Below are 12,162 nucleotides of genomic sequence, written 5' to 3'. Positions count from 1 at the left end.
GAACAATTGCTTATATACCCATAAAAAATTTCTTCCTCTTCCAATATGGGACAATGTCCCTTCATCAAGGAGTGAATCTCAAATGAAACTCAAATATTTCATTTTCCCTCCATTTCCCATTCACCCTCTTTTAAGCATTAATATACTTAAAAAACCCAACAAAAACTTATTGTCTAAAAAAAAGACGTAGATATTTGCATGGATATAAATCATCTCAATAAATATAAAATTAAGAAGTTTTAAGTTAAATTATTTCTTAATATAGAACAATATCATTCTTTCTAGGACATACTAAAAAGAAAAATGTATTACATAAATTAGAACAGAGGGAGTAGGGGTAAGGTCTGCGTACACACTATCCTCCCTAGCCCCTACTAATGGGATTTTACTGGATCGTTGTTGTTGCTGTTGTTGTTGTTACTTTTGTCTTTTTCTCGTGCTACATGTAAGATGCAATTGTAAACATTGAACTGTTTGAACATCTTATTTAAAAATTTAAGTTACTAGAGAAACACATTTTTATTTATTTAACTATTTTTTCAATACATCGATCATTGAGGGTGTTATTCCTTTTTATAGGTCAATCCAAGTATGTGAAAATTCTTTTCTATAATGGATAATTGTGAAACTTGAACTTATCAGTTTACTTTAATACCAAGTTAAATTGTATGATTATTTCATCCAAAAAAATTATGTTAACCGAAAAGCACACTTTTATTTACTTAAGCATATGTCTAACAATACTTCCTCCGTTTCATATTAAATGGGGTACTTTCCTTTTTAGTCTGTTCCAAAACAAATGACACATTTCTAAATTTGGAAATAATTCAACTTTAAACTCTTCATTTTACCCTTTTTGCCCTTAATGAGAAGCTTTTATAGCCACACAAATGGCATGGCCCCACGAACCTTTTACCCCTTAAGCTTTAAAGACCACAAGTTTCAAAAGTCTTCTTCTTTTTTCTTAAACTCCGTGCCGAGTCAAACTACCTCAAATAATATGAAACGGAGGGAGTATATAACTTTCACCTGAATTGACTTTTGAATGTTAAATTTGAGCAAAAATATGGGACAGAGTCGAAGAGTACTAATAATCACTTTATAATTTCCTATATATAGCTTCATTATCCCATGCTCAAACACTCATTAAAAAACATACTTTATACAATGCAAAAAAACCAAAAAAACAAAACTTTGTAATCTTCTTTGTTTTCCCTTATTTTCTTTATTTATGTTTCCTTTTTCCCTTTTTCTAACTATAATTAACATGATGTTTTTGTTGGTTAGGTTTTTGAAAAGGAGAAAACCCTAGCTCACCCTATCAAAGGAAACTAGGGCTTCTTATCTTAGATACGGATCTTTACTGATCATTCAAAAGATTTTTCTTTAGCCCTTTTTAGCCAACGTGCTCTACTAGTAATTCTAAAATAGAATAAGAAAATGGAAATAAATTACCAAAGTTGTTTCTTGACAGAAATCATTGATCATCTTAGAAAGAACAGGTACAGGCAAAACAAGTAGTAGGAAATTTTCTCTATTCAATGGGAACAATGATAAGTGCCTGATTGCATTGAGTGATTCTCAAAGAAGATGACCCCATTGTTGGATCCAAGTGGAATACTAGCTAGCTAAATGTTTATAATTGACCTACTGTATTAAAAAAAAAAAAAAAAAAAAAATAGCTCGGTGCACAAAGCATTTCGTATTCACGCAGGGTTATGAGAAGGGCCGCACCCTTAGAGCTATGATGTAGGCAGTCTACCCTAATACATACATTTATGGTTGTTTCCATGGCTCGAACCCGTGACCTATACGCCACACGAAAATAATTTTACGGTCATTCTAAGACTCCTTTCCTACTTTGGTGTACGGTATTATGATGATGATTTTACAGACTGGATTTCAGAAGAGTGCAATTTGGAGAATATATTAATCTCTCATATATGATCCTATTATCAATCAAGTCTCTCTTTTGTGTTCCTCATAAACTTCCCACATTATAGCGCATTACCTATTGTTAGTAGCAGGGTCATACTTCATATCATAGATTTTTTTTTTTTGTTTCATTCGCTTTTTCCTTAGGCTCTTTTTGGTTTAAATTTAATTACACACAGTAAAATCATTTCCAGAGTAAAGAGTAGATATATCATATATAGATATAGGTAACATGTAATGGTATTGAGACGTGGAAGGTAATGAGACACTTATGAATGTGAGAGAGAATTATTTAATGTATTTGGTGTAAATTAATGCTTTATATATTTGGTGCAAAAAAGCTTCTGCATTCAATTAGTCATCGAAGCCTACATTACTTATTGAATTGCTATTGCAATTTTATTGAAATCTAGGACTAGTTATTGACTGACAAAAAGCTAAGCTCTTGCCCTTTCCACCTGAGTTTACCCTACCCTAAGATGAGATGGTTCCCATCCTTAAGCCAGGCAATAGATCTAACAACAATTCTAGTTGGAATCCTTGACATTCCCTCACGCTTGAAAACATTAATTCCTCTTTCACTTTCATATGTTAGATTGTGTATATAAGAAAGAATTGGTCCTTCAAAGAGATAAAGTCTTCCAAAAAAATTGTCAAATTACATAAGAAAAGGAGAGTTATTTCAAAGCAACTCAGGTAACTTGACTGAATTAAAAATCTTTGTGTGGTTCGAATCCACATTACCTTACAGCAGATAAAGAATGTGGGATAGAGGAATTGATCTTCAAATCATGACGGAGGTTTGAAACTTTGAATAATTATTAATGTCTTTGCCTATTTGCTGGTACTGAGTGGCTGGTCCCAACCTTGTGCGTGCGCCTATGTATAGTGAGAGAGAGCATACTAATAAGAAATATGATTCCACATTGGTGACAATCAAATAATATCTCAATGCTCTACACCTGCCGAAGCAGCATTGATTAGCTCTCTATTGCTTCAATCATTTCTGCGATATTTATGTTGCATGCCACACGAGCTAGCTTGCCAGTAGATAATGATTTATAGTTTCTACCTAAAGCTGCCTATACCATCATTATCTAGGCATTTTCTTTAGCTTTTTTTTTATGTGTGGGGACTAAAGAAACATTGTTCGATGGAGTTCCTCGAAGTAACTTTATCGAATTCTAATAAAATCAAGCAATGGAGCCACGAAATCCCAAATTCATTGGAGGAACTGTTTCATTTTGCCTGCATGAAAGCGACAAATATTATTCTCCAACAGGTAAAACATTCATGTCTTTGGTTGGCCTTATTTGTTTTCCTGAAAATTAACTAACTCAAATGGGGAAACAATTTTTGGAAAAGATTTTAGTCAAACTCGTTACCTAAGCTGAGGGTCTTCCGGAAATAACTTTTGCACAAGGTAGGACAAGGTCTGCGTACACATTACCTTCCCAGAGCCCACTTATGAAAATACCACAATATACTGAGTATGTTTCTGTTGTTGTTGATGTAGTAGTATTTTAGTCAAACTCATATATATGCCCTTTTCTCACTTAATTATACTATATATAGTTTGTTAAAACACATTCTCACATCATCATTATCAGTTAACTATAGTTTGTTAATACATATTCTCACATCAATTCACAAAATCTCATGTCATATAAAGCCGTCTATCCCTCAATAAAAGTAATATAACATGGCAGAGATTGATTGTGATTAACCATATGGCATGACAAAGTAGTAACTAATAATTGGATATGTAACAATGCTTCTAGCTTTCTATAGATCCAAAGAGTTGTAAGCTTCTTCATCTTCTTGATATTCCTCGTCCATCAAATCCTCTTTCTGGAAATAATCATCTTCAAAGAGGAAACTTGGGGCATCTTTATGCTTCTGGGGGTTACGATCATTTAATCCGATGACTGAAACTATCTTATCCCTGATGCAATTTCCAACATTATCCATGTTAACCTCTTGAGACTGCACTCCGAGAAGAGAACAGCATTCTTCTTGGAAGTTCAAGTCATTCGAGGATAAGATCAGGCGAGCAAGAGTTTTTGCAAGGTCAGGTGCATAATCACAAATCTGTGATGAAAAACAAATTAGAACCTAAGCTGTATACGCAGATGCAAACTGGAATTGATTTTAACCGTTTCAACTTTAAAGGGGATCATATTCAGCTAGAATGTGCATGATAATTAAAATTAATGCATGCAAAAGACTACTGCACCTACTACTATGTTGTAGCAGTGGACTAATATATAGATATATACATGGCCTATTTTTTAAAAATCTGTTCAACTATATTAGCTAAAGTCTAGGATAGAGGGTGTGAACGCATCAGCCGCTGGCATACTACATATGCCTCTGACCATTGATATAGGTATTGAATAAGTGTGTTGTTTAAAAAGTGTAAAACGTGAAAGCACATGCCCTTCCAGCTAACGAAAAAGCTATATCTGACAAAAACAGGACAGCAGTGCTAAATAGATAATGCTTCAAAAGCAACTCCCAGTTAAAAGGAGAATTCTTTCTAGGAAGCTTTCATTCCCAGTGAGAATATACTCCTTGCCCACCCGCTGCTCTCATTAACTGTTTGAATAACTGTCATCCCTCGTTCAAATTCAATCACCCTACTCGTAAAAACATCAGATGGTTTATGAAGAATGTAAAGGACTAAACCATGACTAGTTCCTTTAATATGTGAACTACCTAGTCAGATGAAATTACTGAATACTATCTGGTTAGCAACCAATCCTTAACAATCCACATCAAAAGAAAATCATACAAACTACTTTTTCTGCTTCATGTTTGTTGACATATAAAAATGCAGAATAGATCATAAAATTGGGGATTAATTTGTTCATAGCTCAGCCAATACCAAGAGCCAGAAAATCCAATGACCAGATTGAATGCGGAGAAGAGCGAGAAAAATTTACCTTAAGTGCACGTGTACTTAGGAGAACCCCTTGATTATTTTCCTTTAAGTCATCCAAAGCACACTTGACAGCTTTTCTAGCAAGATTTCGATCAGCTATACTGTTTTGTGCAACCAACTGTTTCACCTTGAAAGCAAGTTAAGCAAAACACAGATGCAAGAAATTTCTCATTGTTCAAAGGTAATGCTAAGATTGTATGACCATGTTAATTATCATGGATATGTATAATTTATGGATATTGTCTATGGTAACAATGGATGGCAATATGAACGTGAAAATATTGTGGCAGGTTCTCCCATTCCAGCATTACACAACCATCATGATCTGCAATGCTTCGTAGAGCCAACCCATAATTTTTCCAGTTGATGCTTGTCAATGCATCAACGGACGACTGAGTATTAGAACAAGGTACAAAGTCCTTGAAATATAAGACCTGGAATCAGGCATAAAGATACAAATCAAAGAAACAGAAACAAACTACTATTATTCAGAAAAGAAATCGTGAAGGAGGGCGAGATACTGGCTCAACTAAAAGAAGGCGAGCAAGTAATGCTCAGAGATGAATTAAATAACTTCAACAGCATCTCATCAATCAGGTAGAAAGAACTAAATTTTTTAAAAAATTGCTTAAAATATTTTGTAGTCGCAAACAATGTTAGAAGACTAAGTTTCAACCAATCATCTTCCTGACCCATACGATAACTAAGGATTGATGCTAAGGCACACACGGTGTCTTTTAACATGTCTTTGTTATGTTGAACTTCCAACATACCTCCAGAATATGTTGAAACTACTGTAAGGACTAGAAATCCTTGGACTTAACCAACCTGTAACTTCTATGATTCACTTAGCAAAAACTTCTGATATCCTCTTAAGTGTAATAAGCAATACTTAATTAAAGCTAATACCAGAGGCCACATATGTTTACACTAGGTAAGATCGGACAGTTAATGTATCCTGTTTGGTGCACAATGGGATACTCTAGATTTTAGAAAATACTTGTCCCTTTGGAGACATCTATAAAATTGGAAAGATACATAATAGATCAGATTTTAGACAATACTTTATTTTTTGTTACAACATTACAATGGATAATCGCACTTTTCAACAACTTCTATGCCTCAGTCCCGAACTAGTTAGGGTCAACTATATGAATCCTCACTTCTTCATTAAAGCTCAACGCATATCTAATCATATGCATGAGCTTAAAAGGAGCTACAAGGTCAGGGAATAGCCAACCAAACTTGCTCGGAATTGAGGCATAGTTGTTGTTGCTGTATATGTAATCCTATCGAATCAAATGTTATCAGGATGGCCACAAAGAAATAGATCCACTTACTGGCCCTAAAACAATCGAAATATCTTTCAGTTATTACTCACATAAATAGCTCTCTACTCTATGATGTAGGGAAAGATGCATAAATATCAGCTTCCACACACCATACAGGCACGGGGTTCTTCACCTTGTGTTCCATGCTTCATATAAAAACAAGAGATTCATTATAGTGATATAAAACCCTGAAAATTTGAAACTCCAGAGACATTAATAATGCAGATCTGAGATATTTCACGATCCACTCGTTCTAAGACAACAAATGAACTCAACTACAAGTTAATAGAAGTTCATAAAGAATATGCAACTTGACATGTATACGGTGAAAACTGTTATCTAACATTCGGTGACAACATGGTTAATAATAAGCACATATTAGAATGTGAACATTTTTTATGGTTTTAAGAGTTTTCTTCAATTAATAATCCAAAAGCAAACCTCCGTTTTCATGTCTTGTTCCCTGATGCAGGAAGAAGGGAATTGTTCTGACATCTCACTGATAATTACCACAGCTTCCACCACCTGGCTATTGCCCTGAGAACTTCCAGAAGAGTTAGCAACCCCAGTTCCAACCTTCAGATTTTCCCTGAAATATGAAACTACAGCTTTAAGTATAATAAGATTGTTTTAATGCACTTTTTTTTTTTGCTCTGGACGACAGTTGCATCTCCAAAGGGGAATATCCATATATGAGTTATCGCAATTTCTAGTTTAGCATCACCAATAGATCTTAACTAAACAATGCAAGGAAACTTAAATCATCCTACATCAAATTATAGAAGGAGTGAATTGAATTCTCGACCAGATTATAAAAAGCTTGAATTTGAGTTGCTACTTCCTGCATGCTACATGTGATCAGTCTTATTGCCTCTACTCCTTCCTTCTGCTTATCTGGCTTGAGTTCTAGCATTCCCTTTTATATTTGACCCTGATTTTTTCTCACCTGCTCCACTCCATCCCAAGCTTCTTTTTTCCCCATCTTCACTCAAGCTAAACTATTTGACTAGACCAGTCTTTTAAGAAGCTAAAATCTTCAAATTATGCATTTTAGAAAAATAATTAACTACTTTACATCACACTAAAGTACCTTAATGAACAGTCAGACATACAGACAAAACTACACAAGAAAGAGCGAAGAACTGTAAATGTTACACTTTTTAATGGGAAATTGCAGTACAAAAGGCCTAACTTAAAGATAGTAGATGCAATACTCCATGTAAAGCAAAGAATGACAAAGGTCAGGGAACTACGTCAGATTGGACAACGAAGAAACAAGAAATAGCATTGCTAAGTACTGCCTTTTTATTTTTTGAGTTTAGCACCTAGAATTATGAATTCAATATGTGAAAGTAAGACCTATTAACACATTATCTCCACCCTTCAACAAAAAGTAGATGAAGGAATGCATCATTCATCAGACAAAACCTAGCACCCCTCTAGTACTCACCCAATTGAGAAGGCAGTGTAGCGCTTACGAACATAATCCTTGAATCCTACTTCCAAGCATTTAATGCTTTCAACAGGAGAATATGCAGAACTTCCCTCAATTGCCAGAATACGACTTCCAATCTGTGATCCCAAAGGATCATTGCCACCAGCTAAGAGTTCCATTACAACTTTCTGGAAGAAGAAACAAACTATCAGCCAAGAGAGGTAGGTGTCCTAGCTATTTCCTAAATTAGAAGTCCAAAGAACTTGGTTAAAAAGACATATACTTAAAATTTTCAAATCTCAATGCGAATTTGATAATGACAGATATTTTTTTGACATGGTGAACCCCTCCAAAAAATAACAGTTGCATTTAGAATTATGAAAGGGGTCTATAGAGGAGATAGTTGCATTTGATTCGAAATATAAAGCATATCAAGGACAGAAATGAACTTGCCGGAATCTTCACAAGGATCATCTGCGTAAAAAGCCATGAAAAACTGGAGTTAATAGAGATTTACTTTGAATTTGAGAAATCATATCTAGAATGAGCTGATAAACATGAAAACTGAACCTTCTGAAGAAAGCAGGTAACCTCTGCCAATAAGTCATCAAGGCTCTTGGATATTGATACTGATACTTCAGTCCCGCTGCAAGGTATAACTAATTAACCACATGAGAAAGACAGTAACATAGGAAGAGGGGAAAGACTAGATGGGTACAGTCAAGAGAAAACTAGTTTAAGAGTAGGATCACAAGGATGGAGCCCCTGCAAATGGCATACCTGAATTTGGCACCATTCTTTGCAGTTGAGGGTAGCTTTGTCAGTCTCCCAGCAGAATTAGATTCTTTCAAATTTAAGTTTAAGTTGTGTATCTCACTATCATATATGCCTGCAATTTTCATCCCTCAATTTAAACTACCAATGCCCAATCCTATGAGATTATAGTAGTAGTTCCAACTTATGTACTTGTAAAACATAAGATTGTTAAAGTAAGAAATATGCTATATATGTGAATCATAAATACTATCCAGAAACCATTCTTCCAAAGCAATATCAACAGTTTATTGCTAGTGGATAATGAGCACCCTAAGCTAAAAGAGAAGCTGTGTGAGCTTGACTAGAATTGCTTAAGTTGGAGAAGAACATAAAGTTCAATCTACTGTGAAACTGCGTCAATGCCACTTTTTAGCTAATATTTAGAAGGTGTTACGGATGAGCATGTATTCTTTGATTAAAAGTAAATAGTTAAGGAGCTGTATCATTCAAGACATGAATAGGCAGGATTCAGTGCAGAGTTAGCATTGAGACATTTTTAGTAAAAAGCTGATCCCAATTTATCCGTAGAAAAATGTGGACTTGCTTTTGTGGTAATGCCTCTTTTCCAAGTTAAAGATTTCAAGATTTTGAGACTGTTTGAATAGAAAGAATGATAATATTGTGGCATTAATTTGACCTATAAATATCTCAAGTTTTAGAAAGCTGCCTAACCTTCCTCCTCTTTGTGAAGTTCATTGAGTATCACATCCCTCAAAGGACAAAGGAAATAATAGGACTTGCTAGAGGCATTTGTGCAGACTATATCATGAATAAACTCCCAAAAATACTACATACTCCCTCCGTTCCAAAATGTTTCGCTTCACGAGAGTCACACTATGTGAATTTTGACCAACATTTTAAAGAGAATAATTGCAACTTGTAGTACTTTTCGTATGGTTTTTGAATATCTATGTTTTAATTGTAAAATATTGAGTTGATGTAATTCAATTTAGCTTCGAAGATTAGTCAAATTGACTCTCGAGAAGCGAAACATGATGACTAATTCGGGACGGAGGGAGTACAAAATATCCCAATTTGTCCTAACAATAAAATTTGACTAAGCAAAAGAATTATTCACCAAGAAGGTTGGACTTACTTGTAGTTGCAAGAGAAATCATCCCATCTACAATGTAAAAGATACTATATCATCAGCAACTCACATGTGGCAGAAAAGAAGTTATGAAAGGCTTTCAATTGTATCTTCCAGGCAGGAGAACACAAAAAGCAGAGACGCATGATTTTAGTTGCAATACCTGTGAACCTCCAGAAACTGAATAATTAAAAATTGAACTTTTATATTAGTTAGTACTTTTTTTCCTTCTCTTTATGTTCTTTTCCATTTTTCTTGTCTGGCAGCCATGGGAGTAAAACAAAGGCATTTATGCGACCTGATCATTTGCTAAAATGCTTTGTTGCTTTGCCACTAGAATCCTCATATTTCTCTCTCTCTTTCATCTCACCCCACCATATGCTCCTCTTTTTAGCTCCCTAATCTGTTGGCTCAAAACTGAAGAATAATGCTCCTAGTAGCTTCAAGTTGCATGAAGTTATGCTTCATATTCCAAGAAATGGAATACAAAGGCGACTTTTTCTTGTGCTTTAATCAACATTTTAGTCGGTCAGAATAAAGTCCAGAGTTATGGCTTATTTCACATGTACCATTTAAGAACCACAGGAACTACTGTCTACGCAATGATGAATAAAAGTATGAGGTCTTTTTTCTTTCATATATACGATACACAGATATGTTTTAGACGAGAGGTATCTACTGAAACTTAAACCAAAGCTACATGCATATCAGGTATAACTATAGCTTAGAAAAATAGAGTAAAAAAATAACAAGCATGTAATTGCCAATTGCTTACCCCATTGATTAGTCAGAACAGCATTGTTTCTGTATTTCAAATATTGGTATTCCTCCAATTTGCTTCCAACACCAGTATCAGAAACTGTTCGTAAGAAATTTTAGTGATTCAGCCTCATAGATTCTGCTAACTATATTAACAAAACACTCAATCAACAGTTTAAAATGAATATGCAGTTTATTTTCCGAAATGTAATCTCATTTCCTTATTCTAACCAATAGGATCATTGAAAATGTGAATTAGACAGATTAGCATGGACAAATCAGTCGTCAAGTTAATACACTGACCAATTTATACTTATTTGAGCACTAAACCAAAAGATATAACTAGGTTTGTGTTGTTAATTAGCTCCTCCATGCGAGCTACACAAACTAAAACCAGTCTCAAGCCCGGAGAAAGGAGTAGCATCACTGTAGGTTGAAGGTCATCGTAAAATAGCTCAAACCAGTTCAATACCGAAGAGGAGAATGGATTCAGGATCTGTCTAGCTACCTCGTCTAGCTTCGGATTGAAATTTGGAATTGAGAAAATAAAATTTGAATGCAAATGTAAATTCCGTATCCAGAGAAATTAGCCAATGCGTATTCAAAGTGAATCACTTCCAGATGACACATCTTCTGTATCATAGACATGCATATACGGAATTACGGCATACATACGCAGTCGCAGATACGAATTTCTGAACGAAGGACCAGAACACACACGCACGCACACAGACGGCGTTGCAGCTTAACAAACAATACATGTTTCTGCTCGCATTTTCACACACACACACACATCAACAAAATCGAGAGAGAGAGAGAGAGAGAGAGAGAGAGAAATCGCCTGAAATTCGAACGATCGGGCATCCAAATCGAGAAAAGGAAGTCAATTTAATGGATAATCTGCAGAGATCATCGGCTAAGCGGCATCGTTGAACAGCGCAGAAAATGAGCTGCACAAGTAGAAGAAGAGTGAAACTGAAGTTCAATTAATAAATTGTAAGAAATGGCAAAAGCCGCAATTGGAGCAGCAATGCAGACGCTACAGTTTGGAGGTAGAGGAAATCACATGTGTATAGAGCATTTGTACGGAAGAGACTTCCATTTCTGCTGTACAACTTTTGCAGTAATGCAGAGCGAGAGAGAGAAAGCGCGCGATGTCAATTAAGAACTGCGTGTGATTATCAAAATGCGGTTTATTATTAGCATTATATATTTCGATTAAGTGCGTTTTATAATTTAGATGACCGCTTTATAACATTGAGACGCGACTTATAAGTTGCACTATCCGATTTATTCAATTTAACTCACACTTCAGAAATGCAATTTAACCTAATGTCATTATCTGTTTCAGTTAACTTATTTCACATGCATTTCGTATATTTTTTTAAATTCCAACAAAAAGTACATACCAATGAAATTTTTCAGCCAAAAAATTTACATTTTGGGAAAAGAAACTCGACTACGAGCTATCGTCCCGGTTTTTGAAAGTCAGGGATTATGATACATTTGGCCATTTATTTTATAACGAGCTTCCACTAAAAACAGCTAAAAGTCTAGAAAAGAAAACAACAAACAACAATTTCATTTATTACAAGTTTGAAGTGTACCATATAAATCCTCAATATCATAATATTTTGTTTAGATCCATAATATTTTAATATACTTAGAAATTAGTTAACATTATTTCCTAATATCTAACACAAAAGAAAAAGAAAGGAGAAAACTAAAAAAATCTAAACGAAGTCCAATATCTCAATGTATAATTAGTAAAACGGCTTTAGAATTTTAAATTAGTGAATATGAATAAAGATATGCCCATTGTTCCTCTGTGATAATGGGTCAAACTTAACAT

The 12,162-nt window shown here is 34.7% G+C and overlaps 1 protein-coding gene across 1 annotated transcript; it reads right to left on the bottom strand.

Annotated features, from left to right (window-relative positions):
• Window positions 1-3,516: 3,516 nt before the first annotated feature.
• LOC109239369 (type 2 DNA topoisomerase 6 subunit B-like) lies at window positions 3,517-11,471 on the bottom strand. Its single transcript, XM_019405923.1, has 12 exons — window positions 11,377-11,471; window positions 11,152-11,260; window positions 10,327-10,410; window positions 9,558-9,584; window positions 8,426-8,534; window positions 8,216-8,291; window positions 8,099-8,119; window positions 7,661-7,833; window positions 6,652-6,799; window positions 5,120-5,313; window positions 4,881-5,007; window positions 3,517-4,026 (listed from the first exon to the last, which is right to left on the bottom strand). Exons 1-12 carry the CDS (start codon window positions 11,410-11,412, stop codon window positions 3,721-3,723), a joined length of 1,410 nt encoding a protein of 469 aa, XP_019261468.1. The 5' UTR covers window positions 11,413-11,471; the 3' UTR covers window positions 3,517-3,720.
• Window positions 11,472-12,162: the final 691 nt, after the last annotated feature.

The sequence above is a fragment of the Nicotiana attenuata genome, unplaced genomic scaffold (assembly GCF_001879085.1).
Source record: "Nicotiana attenuata strain UT unplaced genomic scaffold, NIATTr2, whole genome shotgun sequence".
Taxonomy (NCBI): Eukaryota; Viridiplantae; Streptophyta; class Magnoliopsida; order Solanales; family Solanaceae; genus Nicotiana; species Nicotiana attenuata.
The sequence above is the reverse complement of the archived record's forward strand: the minus strand, read 5'-3'. Positions and strand labels throughout refer to the sequence as shown.